Here is an 18,110-nt window from a genome sequence, read left to right on the forward strand (position 1 = left end):
TAATTGTTGCCCAGCATGTATTTTTTTACTGCTGTATGGGGGTCCCTATATTTAACCTATTCAGTAGCAAATAGCATTTTTTTCCTTTATATTTAGGGAGCAGTATATATTTTTTTTTACATACGGAGGCCACAGGGTATGTCATTTTATATCTAGGGGGCTCAGCGTATGTTCTTTGGGGTATTGGTGTAAAATGATTTGTTAGGTGCCCAAAGACAGGGCTTCCATGAGGAATTTCAGGGCCCCATACATCAATAATGGCAATAATGCCCTGTTGCGAACCTGCCCAAAGGGTTTTTTTGCATTACATGCCCAAGGCCAAAAAGGTTGGAAAGCAGGTATGGAGCCGGAAGGAGAATTGCCCATACAAAAGTCACAGTGAGGGGCACTGCAGCCAAATTTGAGATGCTGCCCCCTGACTGCTGGCCCCCTATGCTAGATTATGAGGTGTCCCCCCCCTGGAAAGACACTGTTCAGCTACCCCCGCTCCTGTGGTTTGACCTGCTCTTGCCCCGCCTCCCGGATATAGGTCACCGCGCTGGCCAGCTTCCGGTCTCTCTGTTCAAGGACCCGGACCTGTTTGGACGGCCGGTGTCGTGTACCCGCTCCGGGAGACGGTGAGAGAGGTATCAGCAGGGAGGGAAGCGTTCTGCCCACGGCGCTTTAGCTGTGAGCGGCTCCCTCCCTGCTGAGGCACAAGCGACGTGTGCCGGCGAGCGGTGTTCTGAGGGAACTACCCGCCCGCCGGTCAGCTTGTGCTCGCTGTCATTCACTAACCCCCTCCCCTACCCTCCCCTAGAATCAGCAGGGAGGGAAGCGTTCTGCCCACGGCGCTGTTAGCTGTGAGCGGTTTCCCTCCCTGCTGAGGCACAGGCGACATGTGCCGGCGAGCGGGGTTCTCTGGGAATTACCCGCCCGCCGGTCAGCTTGTGCTCGCCGTCCATCACAAAACCCCCATCAGCAGGGGGCTCAGGCTGGTGCCGGCGGGCGGCGTTCTGAGGGAACTGCCCGCCCGCCGGTCGGCTTGAGCCCGCCGCTAAGTTTAACCCCTTAACGACCCATCCATGACGTAGTGGGTACGTCATGGATCGTGTGCCGTTAAGCCTCGCCCCCTGCCGCGGGCAGGAGGCGATCCGCGCACATATCAGCTGTTTTTAACAGCTGACGTGTGTCTACTAGCCGCGGGTGGAATCACTTCCACCCGCGGCTATTAACCGCTTACATCTCGCTGCCAAAATCTGGCAGCAAGATGTATATGTGCGCCGCCATGACAGTTACTTACCCAGCCCCGACCGGAAGTCACGTGACATGACCACGTGACTTTCGGCAGTTGCCATGGTAGCACAGGGTCATGTGATGACGCCTGTAGCTAACATGACTTACTTCCTCTCAATGCCGGAATACAGCCGGCATTGAAAGTAAAGCACCAAATCTGCAGTTCTCAGCTCTGTAGCTGTGATCTGCAGATAGTGCAGAGCGATCGGATTGCTGATCGCTATAGCCCCCTAGGGGGACTAGTAAAATATAAAAAAAAAAAAAAAAAAAAAAAAAAAAAAAGTTCAAATCACCCCCCTTTCACCCCATTGAAAATTAAAGGGTTAGAAGAAAAAAATAAATAAATAAAAATATACACATATTTGGTATCGCCGCGTTCAAAAATGCCCGATCTATCAAAATATAAAATCAATTGATCTGATCAGTAAATGGCGTAGCAGCAAAAAAATTCCAAACGCCAAAATTACGGGGTGTTTTTTGGTCGCCGCAAACTTTGCGCAAAATGCAATAACAGGCGATCAAAACGTAGCATCTCTGCAAAAAATGGTACCGTTAAAAACGTCAGGTCGAGACGCAAAAAATAAGCAGTCACTGAGCCATAGATCCAAAAACGAAAAATGAGAACGCTATGGGTTTTGGAAAATGGCGCAAAACGTGCGCCACCTTTTTTTTGACCATCACATAGATACATCAGTTTTACCATATAGTGAACACCGTGAATAAAATATCCCAAAAAGTATTGAATTTTTTTTTTTGCCGTTTTCCAGTAAACTATATGGTAAAACCTATGGTTTCATTTAAAAGTACAACTCGTCCGGGCGTCATGAGCGTCATAGTAGCAGGGTCACATGTGTAGAGCTAGATCCCCCTTTTCTTCAGACTAAGCTCCGGTGCGGTCCCGCGGCGGGATGAAGCGCATCTTAGCGTACATTGGCCTGGACAGCGGAGTTGCTGTTGGAATTGGGCAAGGAACATCCAGAGTCGGGCCACCTTTTTCCTGCATAATCCGGCAAGTACCATTATGTGGAAGTGTGGGGTGGAATAAGTGCCCCGGGGAAGGGGTCACGTGATGTCACCAGGCAACAGGTTTTCCTCCCAATTCAACATTCTGTAACTAAGTTAGGTATGACCAACACCGTGGGTGTACTGAGGAAATCATACACCCGTTGTAAAAGCTGCTATAGTATCTGCCATTAATACCTCTTGTGGTCGGCATTCCACAGTCTGACTGCTCTAACTGTAAAGAACCCTTTCCTATTTAGCTGCGGAGGAGGAAGTCATGTTCCAGTCCTTTATATTGACCACACATGTATTTATTCATATAAATGAGATCTCCTCCTCTTTTCCTTACAATAATCTAGTTGCCAATTATGTCCACCTAAATATTCTCTAAAAAAAAAAAAATATACACAATTTTAGTTTTTGATCTTGGGTGCGTATAACTGGCAAGTGCTCTCCAATGTTTTATCAGACAGCAATCATTCTAATACTATAGAGGGTGCCAAGTAGCTTCATTATTTGAAGCACCTATTATGAATTTAAAAAAAAAAAAAAGCCCCCCACCCTTTGGGTTTGTCTTTCGTTTTGGAAGGTTTTGCCGCATGGAAATAGGCTTTTTCTGCTATTACTCATTGTATGGAGGTTTATCAGCTTTCGGCCCTGTGGATCCACAGGTATGAACCTCAACTTTGCGTGTAAGGTCAGTTCCATTGCGGTCATTTTTTCCCAAGGCGCATTTGCTAGGCTGCCCAGTGCATGACTAAGCGGCAGTGTCACGTTACCCGGAATTGGCACACTGGTCCAACCCTAGGTGGGGAAAGATTAAACGTTATTTTTCCGCTACATGGAATTAGGCACCTGAAAAGGATGACCTGATGATGTAGCTGAATTTTACTTTAAGTTTCAACGGCTACATTCACTTCAAGTGCAGGAACGGACAAATTGGTGTGTGGAGTATTTAACAGCAGCAGGTCCAGCTGTTTCGGGATGGTTTTCAATACAACAGGGTTTTCACACACACAAAAAAAAAAAAGTAGGCTTGGCCTAGGGGCCATGTTTCGAGAAACCTACCCCCTGGCTGCAACTTTCCCCCAAGTATGTTGCAGTTGGAAAAGGGGGTGGTTGAAGACTCCAAAAAAGTGGTATGACCAGTTGGTTTACCAAGCCTGGGGGAAAAACCATCTAACCACCTGTCTACAACTTCCCTCATCAGTAAGCGGGCTGATTAGGCTTTTTGGTGTTTAGAATGCACATCAGTCAACGAAAGGTTAAAGTCATAACAGGTATCCGGTTGTCGTGATAGCATTGTTTTACACCTTATTGCATTTCCAATTCCAGGTATTCCCGTTAACTCCATCTGCTGGCAGGATCAAGGGTTTGATTTCTTAAATTCGTAGTGGGATGCCCAGTAAAAGGAGGCCGATGACCCGACCTCCCGTTACAACACAGACATGACGGGCCTATGGTAAGGTATGCAGCGAGTGGGGTTTACCAGGTGGGTGAAGAGCACGATGATTTTCAAGCAATCCCTTGTTAATATACAACCGGCAGTATTTAGAGATTCTACATCACCAACGGGCACCGTTTTTTCCTGTTGCGAGCAAACTGGTACTGGGTTTTGCATTGCCATTTTTTCAATTGCGGAACTGGACTTGCGTGACCAAGGCTTAGTGGGACCCACGGTATGGAAGGGTTAGAGGATTAGCGGCAAGTGGGTGGATGTTAGGAGGCCTAATACTTCCTAGCTGTTTGCCGACCTAATAAAAGGTACCGGGCTGGGGGGTTATGCCCATTGCGGACTTACTCTTAAAGCATAGTCACATAGGTTGAAGAAAGACTTAGGTCTATCTAGTCAAGCGTTTTCTTCCCTCGCAGTTTTGGGGACCTTTTTCCCCAACCCCTGGTGGGTATGCTCGAGGGTGTTAGTGATGGCCCTTAGACGAGGGGCGACGGGGAGCATTTTTTAACCACAAAGATTTTTTCCCATATTTAGCGGACAGTTTTGGCGGTAATTCGGTGGTGGCTGTTTATTTTGGGTTCTCCAGCTGCAGGATCTGGGTTGTTATCCCCACCCCCACCCCCCCCAGAACCAGGGAGCTCCTGAGGCGTTGGGTGCAAGTGTGTATGAGCGTGTTTTCAATGGGATGGGGGTTGGCAATGCAAATGCATTTTTGAGGGACGTTTGTACAGAGTTTGTTTTAAAAACAGTCCACCAGTAGACGCGCAAGAGGCTACTGACTGTCATATAGGCTTGCGTAACATTACATATGTTCCAGATTTGTGTATTTTATTAATAATAATAAAAATAAAAAAAAAAAGTACGTGGGGTTTTGCCAAATCCACCCCAGAGAGAAGAGGGTCTGCTGGTTATGAGAATTTTGCTGGTTACGAGAATTTTCCTTTCTGACAATGTTTTTCTTTTCCTTTCTGACAATGTTTTTCTTTTCAGATGTAAGTTGGCCTAGTGTCCGAGCTTAGGTCATGCCCATACTTCTCGGGCAGCGTTAAAAGGTGATCCTCGCCCTGGCGGTCGGTGCTTTGTTTCCATTGACCTGGATGGTAATTGGAGAAGTTGCCGGGGGCTGGTTTAGCTGAGGGCGCTACCTGAGGTGTTCAGGAGTGGTGAGCCGCCTTCCACAGTTGACTTGGCAACCCAAGTAAGCATCACAGATCTGGTCTCCTGCCATCTAGCAGCGCTCCACCCCGTACCCTCATGCGGTCAGAAATGTACAATTTTCCCTGTTATTTTCCGAAGTTAAGAGGGGCCAGCCAGAGGTGATTTTCAGCTCATATGGGAACGTATGTTAAGGAAGGATGTGTTATGGAGCTGTCCGTGGCACACGGGCAACCAGTGCCTACCTAAGTTGATTCTGTAAAATATTAAAAAAAAAAAAAAAAGTTGTTGGTGGGGTACCGCCAGCTGGAAGGTATTAACTTGGCCTTCCTTATGAGGAAGCGGGTACATCTTAAATGATGCGGTTTCGGATATGTTGGTAGTGGGAATGTGCGAGGAGATGGCTCAGGTACGGTGGTTTGTGGGGGGGTCGCAGCTTGCTAGCGCTGTGCTGCTCCTTGGCGGAAGGGGTAGGAAAAGTGGTGGTGAAATACCCGCGCCGGACGGCCGGTGGCGGAAAATTTCCCAAAACTCCGTGGTGTTGGCTGGTAATGCCTAATTTAAATGCTGCGACCAAAAATTTATGCCAAAGGAAAAGATGAGTGTTTTTTCCCTATGCCTCTCCAAAATTGAATAAGTGAAAATAAAAGCAATTTAACTTATAAAGAACGGTGTGGTGTCTTTCTAGGGGGGAAAAAGTGGTGTTTGGGTCCTGGCAGTCTGCCGCCATCTGTTCTGTGCAGGACCTTGTGATGTGATTGGTCAGCAGCCTGTGTGGCATCATCTCTTCTGGGCAGATTTAGCAGTCAGAGATCACATAAGGGTCACAGATCGGGGCTCCCCTGTGCCAGGACCCAGAACCCTACACATCATTGTGTGTATTAGGGAGGATGTTATTATCATGGCCCAGGCTGCCCACCCTGGCTTTTTGCCCACCCTGGCTTTATCGTCTTGGAAATCATCAGTGGTATGACGTCATCTTCTTGCAGGAGTCTGACGTCAGAAGATCATTTTTGAGAGCTCTGATGCAGTACTGCTCCTCTGATCGCGGTCTCTGTGGCCATACAGTAACCTGACCCTGCCAGTAACAGGAGGCCATGATCAGGTGGGGGTGGAGCAGCGCAGATCGGTGAGGACGAGGTGATTCTGGCACATCCCTGTTATTTATGATCTTGGGTACAGGAGGCCGGTCTGCAGAGCTCTCCGCGCATGCGCATCCCTCCTCCTCACTCTGCAGCTCAGAGCCTGCCGCCCGCACAGCTCTGCACTCATCACCGCCGCTCGCTGCTGACTGACCATGGCCGCACCGCTGTCTGATAGCGACAAGAGGAAGCAGATCAGTGTCAGGGGCATCGCGGGGCTCGGGGATGTGTCCGAGGTCAGGAAGAGCTTCAACAGGCATCTGCACTTCACCCTGGTGAAAGACAGGAACGTGTCCACCCCCAGAGACTATTACTTTGCCCTGGCACACACTGTCCGGGACCACCTGGTGGGGAGATGGATCAGGACCCAGCAGTATTACTACGAGAAAGACCCCAAGGTAAGGGACAGGTGCTGTGTGCCACCCTGAAAGGGCAGCGCCAGTGGCACCACCTCTGCCATCTTTGCTTGTTTTGCAGAATGACTGCAGCATCTCTGTAGCTGATCACAGCGCCAGTGCTGGCACACAACGGGTTAATCCGGCCTCCAGTATGTTGTGTATGTGCAGCGTATGTGTTGTTTATTTGCAGTGTATGTGTCCTCACTGGCCAGTGTGTAGGGGGTGGTGGGGTGACACTTTAAGGGGTGGTGAAGGTAACACTGCAGGGGGTGGGTAACAGTGTAGAGGGGGGTAACACTGCAGGGGGTTAACACTGCAGGGTGGGGTAACATTGCAGGGGGTGACGGGGTAGCACTGCAGGGTGGGGGTAACATTGCAGGGGGTGACGGGGTAGCACTGCAGGGTGGGGGTAACATTACAGGGCGTGACGGGGTAACCATGCAGGGGTAGGGGGAGTAACACTGCAGAGGGTGGGGGGTTAGCACTGCAGGGGGTTGGGGGTAACAGTGCAGGGGGTGGGGGGAGTAACACTGCCGAGGATGGGGGCTAGCACTGCAGGGGGTTGGGGGGTAACACTGCAGGGGGTTGGGGGGTAGCATTACAGGGGGTTGGGGTAGCACTGCAGGGGGTTGGGGTAGCACTGCAGGGGGTTGGGGTAGCACTGCAGGGGGTTGGGGGTAGCACTGTAGTGGATGGTGGGGTAACAGTGCAGGTGATGGGGACCTATCACTCCAGAAGGTGGCGGTAACACTGCAAGGGATAATGGGGTAATTTTTGGGGGATAACAGTGCAGGGGGTGGCAGGATAACACTGAATGGGGGCTGCAGGGCTGTCTGACCTCACATTCCCCCCAGTCCCTGCAGCTGATCTGGAGGGAGCCATGGCTGACATGTCTGTATCCCTGCCCTGAGAGATGCCTCCTCTGCTTCCATTTATAGATGAGCTGCTGAGGCCTCCTCCAGGAGAAGCCTCCATGTCCCCTCATCTGTTGACCTTGAGGGGATCATCTGTACATCCTCTGTTTTCCTGCACATCCTCCTATACAAGATGATTTATATAAAGGATTTGTCATCACAGTTCATGTTGTGTGATTGCTGTGTCAGGGGCAGGGATCACCTCCAGATCTGGGAGACATCAAGGCTATGTATCATCTGTTAGTGAATATTGTGTGTAAATTAGCTTCTCTGAAGAACAAAATGAAGCGAAGATTGTGTAAACCAGGGTCTTAGATATGTTAATTTTTGTATCTGTTTTTATATTGTGTTCATTGTTTTTCTCAGTACAGTCCTGAATTACAATAGATAACTAATGTAGAATGTGAGACAAGAAAAAGAAAAGAATAAAAGAGAAAAACACCAGTGGTGGCTAATCTGTGATGGGTTATCGGGGATTAAGTTAGCCAGCAAGATTATTAGAAGAGCATGAATGGGGTGATGGGCAGACCCTGGTGAGGGAGGGGTTACAAAAAGGGGGTTTGTGGGCATACAGTCAAGTTTTAAGCCTCCGTCATATTTAATAATAATAATAATAATAATAATAATTTATATAGCGCTATTAATTCCATAGCGCTTTACATACATTGGGAACACTGTCCCCATTGGGGCTCACAATCTAAATTCCCTATCTGTATGTCTTTGGAGTGTGGGAGGAAACCGGAGGAAACCCACGCAAACACGGGGAGAGCATACAAACTCCTTGCAGATGGTGTCCTTGGTGGGAATTGAACCCAGGACCTCAGCGCTGCAAGACTGCAGTGCTAACCACTGAGCCACTGTGCCACCCACATTTAATGACTTAGGGTACCGTCACACTTTAGTGATGCAGCAGCATCCCACCAGTGATCTGACCTGGTCAGGATCGCTGCTGCGTCGCTACATGGTCGCTGGTGAGCTGTCAAACAGGCAGATCTCACCAGCGACCAGTGACCAGCCCCCAGCCAGCAGCGACGTGCAAGCGACGCTGCGCTTGCACAGAGCCGGCGTCTGGAAGCTGCGGACACTGGTAACTAAGGTAAACATCGGGTATGGTTACCCGATGTTTACCTTAGTTACCAGCGCACACCGCTTAGCTTAGTGTGTGCAGGGAGCAGGAGCCGGCACTGGCAGCATGAGAGCTGCGGAGGCTGGTAACGAAGGTAAATATCGGGTAACCACCTTGGTTACCCAATGTTTACCTTGGTTACAGCTTACCGCAGGCTGTCAGACGCCGGCTCCTGCTCCCTGCACATTCAGGATTGTTGCTCTCTCGCTGTCACACACAGGCAGATCTCACCAGTGACCAGCCCCCAGCCAGCAGCGACGTGCAAGCGATGCTGCGCTTGCAGGGAGCCGGCGTCTGGAAGCTGCGGACACTGGTAACCACTGTAAACATCGGGTATGGTTACCTGATATTTACCTTGGTTACCAGTGCACACCGCTTAGCGCTGGCTCCCTGCACTCGTAGCCACAGTACACATTGGGTTAATAAGCAAACCTTTGCTTATTTACCCGATGTGTAGTCTGGCTATGTGTGCAGGGAGCCGGCACTGGCAGCGTGAGAGCTGCAGACGCTGGTAACGAAGGTGAATATCGGGTAACCACCTTGGTTACCCGATGTTTACCTTGGTTACAGCTTACCGCAGGCTGTAAGACGCCAGCTCCTGCTCCCTGCACATTCAGATCTTTGCTCTCTCGCTGTCACACACAGCGATGTGTGCTTATCAGCGGGAGAGCAAAGACCAAAAAATGACCCAGCACTGTGTGTAACGAGCAGCGATCTCACAGCAGGGGCCAGATCGCTGCTCAGTGTCACACACAGCGAGATCGCTAATGAGGTCACTGCTGCGTCACAAAAACCGTGACTCAGCAGCGATCTTGTTAGCGATCTTGCTGTGTGTGAAGTACCCCTTACTAGCGATCCCGAAAACGATGTGATCTGATAGGGATCGCTGGTAAGTCGCTGGGAGGTCGCTGGTGAGATGTCACACAGTCAGATATTACCAACGACGCAGTAACGATCAGCGACCTGTATAACGATCTCGGCGGGCGTTGGGACTGTGTTAGGAGGTCGTTGGTAGGCGTCAAACACAGCGACGCGTCCTGCCCAACAGGACATCACCTTTCAAGAAAATGGTCCCAACCATTCAGCAACGACTAGTGATCTCACAGCAGGGGCCTGATCGCTGGTAGGTGTCACATAACGAGATCGCTGCTGCGTCACGAAAACGCAGCAACAATCTCGTTAGTGATCTCGTTGTGTGTGACGGGGCCTTAAAGGTTCGTTTGACCCATTAGAAAGGCATTTAGCTTGATTGGGGAGGGGAAGAACAGAAGATTTTCTGAAGCTTCTTAAAGGGGTTGTCTCACGTTTCTTCATTAGCACACTACTCTCCTGCCTTGCAGCTTCTTGCTTGTTGGGGCACGGTGCACTCTTGAATATTGATAGTCCGGACCAGCAGCATGATTGCGACGCTGGTGTGAACGGAGCGCACTCCATTCAGACTGCACTAGCAGGGGAGTTTTGTCTCTGCAGAATGGGCACTGAAGCTAAGAGGACGCTGCTACCTCGCCAGCGTCAGGGAGGCGCTGCAGGCGTTATGCTTTACAGTCTAAAACAGCAAGGGTGACCGGCCACTGAAGGGTGGCTGGTAACCTAGGCAACAAGTTGTACACAATAGATTTAAAAATCCCTCCATTAGGCCTCATTCTGATGTCCGTGTTGCATGTACGTTTTATCTGTTTTTTAATCTATGGCGCTATTGACATAATTGTCTTTTTTTTTTCACCGATTGTGTGTCTGTGCAACATTCACGTAGACATAAATCAACCAAGAAAATGTCCCAAAATTAAAGGAGAAAAAAAACGATTCATGCTAAAATTTATATACTTTATTAATTAAAAAAAAAAATTAAGTTAAAAAACAGAGATGTAATGCTCCTGAGAGGGACCCAAATAATTACCCAGATGTTTACACAGAAGTACTCAAAAGGGGGATACAGGAAAATAATTGATACAAGCATTTATAGAATAAATATAATAAATATCTCACATATATATATAAATACTTTAGTAATCATAAGATTATCTGAAAATTAATTACCGGTATGTGAAGCTGCTCAAAAAATGCACTATAAATATATATTTGTCACCAGATTTGTCCCCTATAAGCTGCAGCCACCACCAGTAAGCGCTTATATACTGCATTCCAGAATACTGTATATAAGAGGCCAAGCCGACCTGTATAACGTAAAAAACAGCTTTTATTATACTCACTTGCAGAGCACTCAGATCCGATGGGCGTCGCAGGTCTCGGTCCAGCTCCTCCTCTCTTCTTTCCATCAGCGTCCTCCTTCTAAGCTCTGTGTGGCTGATGCAACCTTCATCATCCACACAAAGGCCTCCATTGCGCTCCTGCACACGCACACTTTGCTCTGCCCCAATGAGGGCAGAGCAAAGTACAGTAATTCGTAGGTGTAGGGATAGGTCAAAGACTGCATGCGCTCTAAAATATTTTGATCTGCACTCATCAGGGCAGAGAGAAGTGCGCATGCGCAGGAGCACAGTGGAGGACACTGCGTGGATGTGTCATCCACACAGAGCTGGAAAGGAGGATGGCAATCACAAGAAGACAGGATGAGCCGAACTGAGATAAGCGCCGCCCATCGAACCGAACCACCCTCAGGTGAGTATAATAAAAGATGTTTTTTACGTTCTACAGAGCGGCCTGGGCTCTTATATACAGCATTCAACAATGCTGTATATAAGGGCTTACTGGTGGTGGCCGCAGCTAATAGGGGACAGATCTAGTGACAGGTTCCCTTTAATAAAAGATAAATTGCAAAGTTGCTTGTTTTTACTAGCACTTTGCAATTTTACCCATTAATAAGGATGAGACTAGCTATTTAAAGGAAATCTGTCAACAGATATTTCCTATGTAATCAGAGGACAGCATGTAGTAGGGGTTAAAACACAGCAATGTGTCACTTATCAAGCTCCTGTGCTGTTATTCACTTAAAATGAAGGTTTTATCACCAGGACCTTATTGCTGACTACATTGCATGAGCTAATTTGACCAAGCCCTTTCTTGTGATTAGCAGCTCACTGTCAATAGACTATGTACATACAGAGCCTGGTGTGGGCGAGGGCAGCTTTCTCAGCTGTGCTTCATCCTATAACTAAAGGCCCCGTTACATGCTACGATTTATCTGACGATATGTCGTCGGGGTCACGGTTTCCGTGACGCACAACCGGCATCGTTAGCGACGCCGTTGCATGTGACACCTACGTGCGACTCCGAACGATCGCAAATAGGTTGAAAATCCTTGATCGTTGACACATTGTTCAGTTTCAAAATATTGTTCATCGTTTGGAACGCAGCAGACATATTGCTACGTTTGACACCCTGCCAACGACGAACAACATCCACACGACTGCCTTGGTCAAACAATATATCGCTGAACGATGTTGCGTAGTTTGTGAGATCCTTACGTGTGACCGCTACAAAACGACCTATGAGCGATCTCGGCAAATCGTAACTACGATCTGGGCGAGTCACATTGCTACTGAGATCGTCATATAAATCGTAGTGTGTAACGGGGCCTTAAGATCTCTTGATTCTGTCACTACTGCCGCACTCAGTAAACTAAGTGATACATCATTGGGTTTGGGGGCTCTTTTCATGCATAAGGTTGCTCTCAGATGAGGTAGCAAAAACCCCATGACAGATTCCCTTTAAGGCTATGTGCACACGCTGCGTTTTTTTTACGCTGGGTTTTTGGCCGCTAAAAACGCACCCGCGGAAAAAAAACGCATGCGTTTTTACCGCAATTTGGTGCATTTTTGGCTGCGTTTTGCTGCGTTTTTGATCTCTGCGTTTTGCTGCGTTTTTCCAATGCATTGCATGGGGGGAAAATGCAGAAAAACGCAGGAAAGAATTGACATGTCCATTTTTTTTTTAAGCTCAAAAACGCAGTTTAAAAAAACAGTTGTGTGCGGACAGCAAAAATGAAAACTCATAGACTTTGCTGGGGAAGCAAAGTCATGCAGTTTTGAGGCCAAAAACGCACCCGAAAAACGCGCAAAAACGCCGCGAAAAACGCACTGTGTGAACTTACCCTTAAGCTGGGTTTACACACTGCAACATCTCAAACGACATCGCTGTAACGTCACCGGTTTTGTGACGCAATAGCGATGTTGTTTGCGATGTTGCAGTGTGTGAAACCTATAGTTGCTGGAAGTTGCTGATCACTACAAGTCGTTCAGGACCATTCCTAGGTCCTTTGTTTCCCGCTGTGCAGCATGAAGTTTCAGTGTGTGAATCCTTTTCAGCGACTTTGTTAGCAACTTCCCTTTCAAAAGGCTGCTTATCAACGTCCCCAACAACCAGCTAGGTCGCTCTGCAGGTCCGGATCGCTGGTAAGTTGTTGGCCAGGTTTGCCGGTTTGAACGCTCACCAGAGACTTAGCAGAGACTTAGGGAGGTCGCTGTTACGTCACAAAACCGGTGACGTTACAGCGATTTCCTTTGCGATGTTGCAGTGTGTAAACCCAGCTTTAGGGTTACTCTTGTAAAGTTATGTAGCTTTCATTAACCATTCAGGAATTGATATTCATGGGTGAGTTCCGCTCTGGGGAGACATCTGGTGAGTTTGGGACCAGAAGATCACAAAGCCATACTATGCACAAGTCTGCAGCTTATGTTTAAGGAAATCGTTCTTTTGGTGCCTAAAGAGTTAAGGACTCTTTCCTATCCATCCTATCTGTCTATCCCTTGTAGCCTTATTTTCAGGTATAGCCAATTGTGACCACTTCCCTTCATTTAAAAAGTCACGTGTCTTACCAGCTGATGCCAGTTATAGAATCTTCATTGTTATGCTGACCACTTTGGAAGGAACCAGTCTTTGGAAGAAGCTGAGGAGTCATGACAATTGCATCGGTGATGTTTGGCTGCATTGGAGAAGCTTGGAATATTTCCGTTCTTGTCTATTTTCCTCATGTCTGTCTCCTTTTCCCTTGTGGTGTATTATTGCAGTGGTGAAACTAATGCTGTCGCTGGCCTTCTCACTAACCAGGGTGAGTTCATAGTAAGCGAGGGCTTAGTCACGTGATCGGCAATGGTGGAAAAGATTCGTATAGGGACGTTGAGGAGTGCAAGGACTAGCCTCAGGTGAGTAGCAGGAGGTGCTCCCCTCTCCCTAGTGCCAGGGCCCAATTTTGTATCGTGTTCCCGGTGTATTCAGTGTGTTGCAGCACTCTCTGGGAGTTCCATTATACCTGACAGATCCCTGGTAGTGACTGCATGACATTAAAGGGAACCTGTCAGGTGCAATATGCACCCAGAACCACGAGCAGTTCTGGGTACATATTGCTAATCCACGCCTAACTGTCCCTGTGTATTCTTGCATAAATAAACAGATCTTTAGAAAAAGTATTTCTAAAGATTGTTTCTTATATGCTAATGATGCCAATGACTAGTCGCAAGGGCGTGAGTTCCCTTGGCTAGCCGACCCACATAGCATGTTAGCCCACCCCTGTGGGTGTACTAACATGCTAATGAATGCTCAGTGATGCCGCACATACCTCAGTCTTGATGGCGGCTGTCGGAGGATGCATGCGCACTGGGCATGATCCGGAGTCCCCGGGACTTCCAGTCATGTGCATTATATCTACCTCACTGAAGCTGGGAAACTTACACCCGGCATCAATTTAGTGCGCATGATCGGAAATCAGGGGACTCTGGATCATGCCCAGGGCGCATCCATCCTCCGCCGTCCGCCTGCAAGACTGAGGTACAGTGCCTACAAGTAGTATTCAACCCCCTGCAGATTTAACAGGTTTACACATTCGGAATTAACTTGGCATTGTGACATTTGGACTGTAGATCAGCCTGGAAGTGTGAAATGCACTGCAGCAAAAAAGAATGTTATTTCTTTTTTTATTTTTTTTTTAAATTGTGAAAAGTTTATTCAGAGGGTCATTTATTATTCAACCCCTCAATCTGTTTGGTTCCCCTAAAGTATTAAGAAGTATTTCAGGCACAAAGAACAATGAGCTTCACATGTTTGGATTAATTATCTCTTTTTCCAGCCTTTTCTGACTAATTAAGACCCTCCCCAAACTTGTGAACAGCACTCATACTTGGTCAACATGGGAAAGACAAAGGAGCATTCCAAGGCCATCAGAGACAAGATCGTGGAGGGTCACAAGGCTGGCAAGGGGTACAAAACCCTTTCCAAGGAGTTGGGCCTACCTGTCTCCACTGTTGGGAGCATCATCCGGAAGTGGAAGGCTTATGGAACTACTGTTAGCCTTCCATGGCCTGGACAGCCTTTGAAAGTTTCCACCCGTGCCGAGGCCAGGCTTGTCCGAAGAGTCAAGGCTAACCCAAGGACAACAAGGAAGGAGCTCCGGGAAGATCTTATGGCAGTGGGGACATTGGTTTCAGTCAATACCATAAGTAACATACTCCACCGCAATGGTCTCCGCTCCAGACGAGCCCGTAAGGTACCTTTACTTTCAAAGCGTCATGTCAAGGCTCGTCTACAGTTTGCTCATGATCACTTGGAGGACTCTGAGACAGACTGGTTCAAGGTTCTCTGGTCTGATGGGACCAAGATCGAGATCTTTGGTGCCAACCACACACGTGACGTTTGGAGACTGGATGGCACTGCATACGACCCCAAGAATACCATCCCTACAGTCAAGCATGGTGGTGGCAGCATCATGCTGTGGGGCTGTTTCTCAGCCAAGGGGCCTGGCCATCTGGTCCGCATCCATGGGAAGATGGATAGCACGGCCTACCTGGAGATTTTGGCCAAGAACCTCCGCTCCTCCATCAAGGATCTTAAGATGGGTCGTCATTTCATCTTCCAACAAGACAACGACCCAAAGCACACAGCGAAGAAAACCAAGGCCTGGTTCAAGAGGGAAAAAATCAAGGTGTTGCAGTGGCCTAGTCAGTCTCCTGACCTTAACCCAATTGAAAACTTGTGGAAGGAGCTCAAGATTAAAGTCCACATGAGACACCCAAAGAACCTAGATAACTTGGAGAAGATCTGTATGGAGGAGTGGGCCAAGATAACTCCAGAGACCTGTGCCGGCCTGATCAGGTCTTATAAAAGACGATTATTAGCTGTGATTGCAAACAAGGGTTATTCCACAAAATATTAAACATAGGGGTTGAATAATAATTGACCCACACTTTTATGTTGAAAATTTATTAAAATTTAACTGAGCAACATAACTTGTTGGGTTGTAAGATTTATGCATCTGTTAATAAATCCTGCTCTTGTTTGAAGTTTGCAGGCTCTAACTTATTTGCATGTTATCAAACCTGCTAAATCTGCAGGGGGTTGAATACTACTTGTAGGCACTGTATGTGCGGTGCATTTTAGTACACCCGCATGGACATGCTAGCATGCTATGTGGGCCGCCTAGCTAAGGGGAGAAATGCCCTTGTGACTAGTCCCTGATCTCATTAGTATATTAGAAATGATCTTTAAAAATACAGTGATACCTCGGTTTTCGTTGATAAGCCGTCTGAATACAATCAATGAGAACCGAAACCAACTAAAGCCGAAGCAATTATTTCCATAGTAATCAAAGTAAATCCAATTAATTTGTTTTAGACATTCTAAAATACATACAAAAAAAAAATCACATTTTATAGGGAATAAAGATAGTGTTTAATGCTAAAAACAATAAGAAATGAATATTTAAAGGAATAGTAAATGAATATAAAACACTAATGTAAGTACATTTTAGCTTACATTTCTTACATTGTGAAACTGACGAGCAGGGTGATACTCACACAATGCCACACAGAGCAGGAGAGTGCATGGATCACCCCTTGTTGTTGCAAAAATAGCAGCATAGTCACGTGGGCATGCTGACAAAAACAAACGAAAACCGAGGCAAATATTTGGTGGAAAAAAATCAATGAAAACCGAAACCAACGATAACCGATGTCAACGAAAACCGAGGTACCACTGTACTTTTTCTAAAGATCTCTTTATCTATGCCAGTGTATACAGGGAGGGTTAGGCAGGGATTAGCAATATGCACCCAGAACTGCTCATGGTTCTGCGTGCATATTGCATCTGACAGGTTCCCTTTTACCTTTCTATTAGTTCTTGAGAATTCAAGCATGGATTGGTTCCAGGCACTGGCAATTTTTTGGTATGACACGAGTTAAGAAAAAAATAGAAGTTTTCACTTAGGCCACGGAACTCCTTTTAAAGTAGTGCGTCCCAATAGTTCTTTTAACAGTGTGAGTGAGATGGTGGATTGGTTCCACTCTCTGTAGACGTAGACTTTAGCCTGCTTTACACCTTTTAATTTTGCATACGATGTCATATGCGATGTGACCCGCCCCCGTCGTATGTGCGGCACGTTCAATTTTTTGACCGTGCCGCACAATCGATTAAAAGCTGTCACACGTACTTACCCGTCCATACGACCTCGCTGTGGGCGGCGAACGTCCACTTCCTGGAGTGGGAGGGACGTTCGGCGTCACAGCGACGTCACGCGGCAGCCGGCCAATAGAAGCGGAGGGGCGGAGATGAGCGGGTCGAAAAGATCCCGCCCACCTCCTTCCTTCCGCATTGTTGGCGGGAGCCGCGGACGGAGGTAAGCTGTCGTTCAATGTTCCCGGGGTGTCACACACTGCGATGTGTGCTGCCTCAGAAACATTGCACAACCGCACGTTCAATCTTTGAGAAATGAACGACGTGCATGCGATGAACGGATTTTCGTTCAATCGCAATTGCACGGAGGTTTCACACGCTACAATCATACTTACGATGCTGGATGTGCATAACTTACGACATGACCCCGCCAACACATCGTAAGATTTATTGTAACGTGTAAAGCGCCCTTTAGATACAGGTCCACCATGTATGTTACATTGTTGCATGCCACCTCTGTTTACACCATCAAAACACAAAAAAGGACTGTGTGTTTGGCCTAAAAGTGGCTTTACAGCTCCTGTCTTGTGGTTTTAAACAACCAGTGATCAGCTTCTCGTTTGCTGTTCAGCGGTCATGCGCAGAACAGTCAGGAATAGATCACTCTGTGCGAATGGGCAGCCATTTTTCTGGTCGACACATGTTTACACTTGACAATGTCCTGCAGAGAAGGATGATATTTTAAGCAAAACAAAAATTAATTTGAGCCAACTGATGATCATCAGCTTGTATGTCAGGTGATTGGCAGTTTTAGGCCGGTTTCACACTTGACTTGCGTTAAACGGCATCCGTCACAATGCGTTGTGTGACGCATGTGACGGATGCCTTGCAAATAGTATGATAATAAAGGCAACGGATTCCAGTGAAATAACGCGTTGCGTTAAGTTTTCTTTAGCCGAGAGAGAGCCTTTATCATCACCGCACACATCCCGGCACTACCGCCCCCATCATCACCGCACACATCCCGACACTACCACCCGCATCATCACAGCACACATCCCGACACTGCCACCCACATCATCACCGCACACATCCCGACACTACCACCCACATCATCACCGCACACATCCCGACACTACCACCCACATCATCACCGCACACATCCCGACACTACCGCCCACATCATTACCGTACACATCCCGACACTGCTGCACTCATCACCGCACACGCAGGCACTACCGCACTCATCATCACTGCGCACACACCGGCACTACCTCACCCATCATCACCGCACACGCAGGC

The 18,110-nt window shown here is 47.7% G+C and overlaps 1 protein-coding gene across 1 annotated transcript in view; it reads left to right on the plus strand.

Moving 5' to 3' along the window:
• The first annotated feature begins 6,087 nt into the window (after positions 1–6,087).
• PYGB (glycogen phosphorylase B) overlaps positions 6,088–18,110 on the plus strand; it is a 153,262-nt gene continuing 141,239 nt past the window's right edge. The window contains exon 1 of the mRNA XM_075339420.1: positions 6,088–6,428. Within this exon, the coding sequence (XP_075195535.1) occupies positions 6,186–6,428 (243 nt within the window). The 5' untranslated portion in view covers positions 6,088–6,185. The remainder of the gene's footprint in view (positions 6,429–18,110) is intronic.

This window comes from Anomaloglossus baeobatrachus, chromosome 3 (genome assembly GCF_048569485.1).
Source record: "Anomaloglossus baeobatrachus isolate aAnoBae1 chromosome 3, aAnoBae1.hap1, whole genome shotgun sequence".
Lineage (NCBI taxonomy): Eukaryota > Metazoa > Chordata > Amphibia > Anura > Aromobatidae > Anomaloglossus > Anomaloglossus baeobatrachus.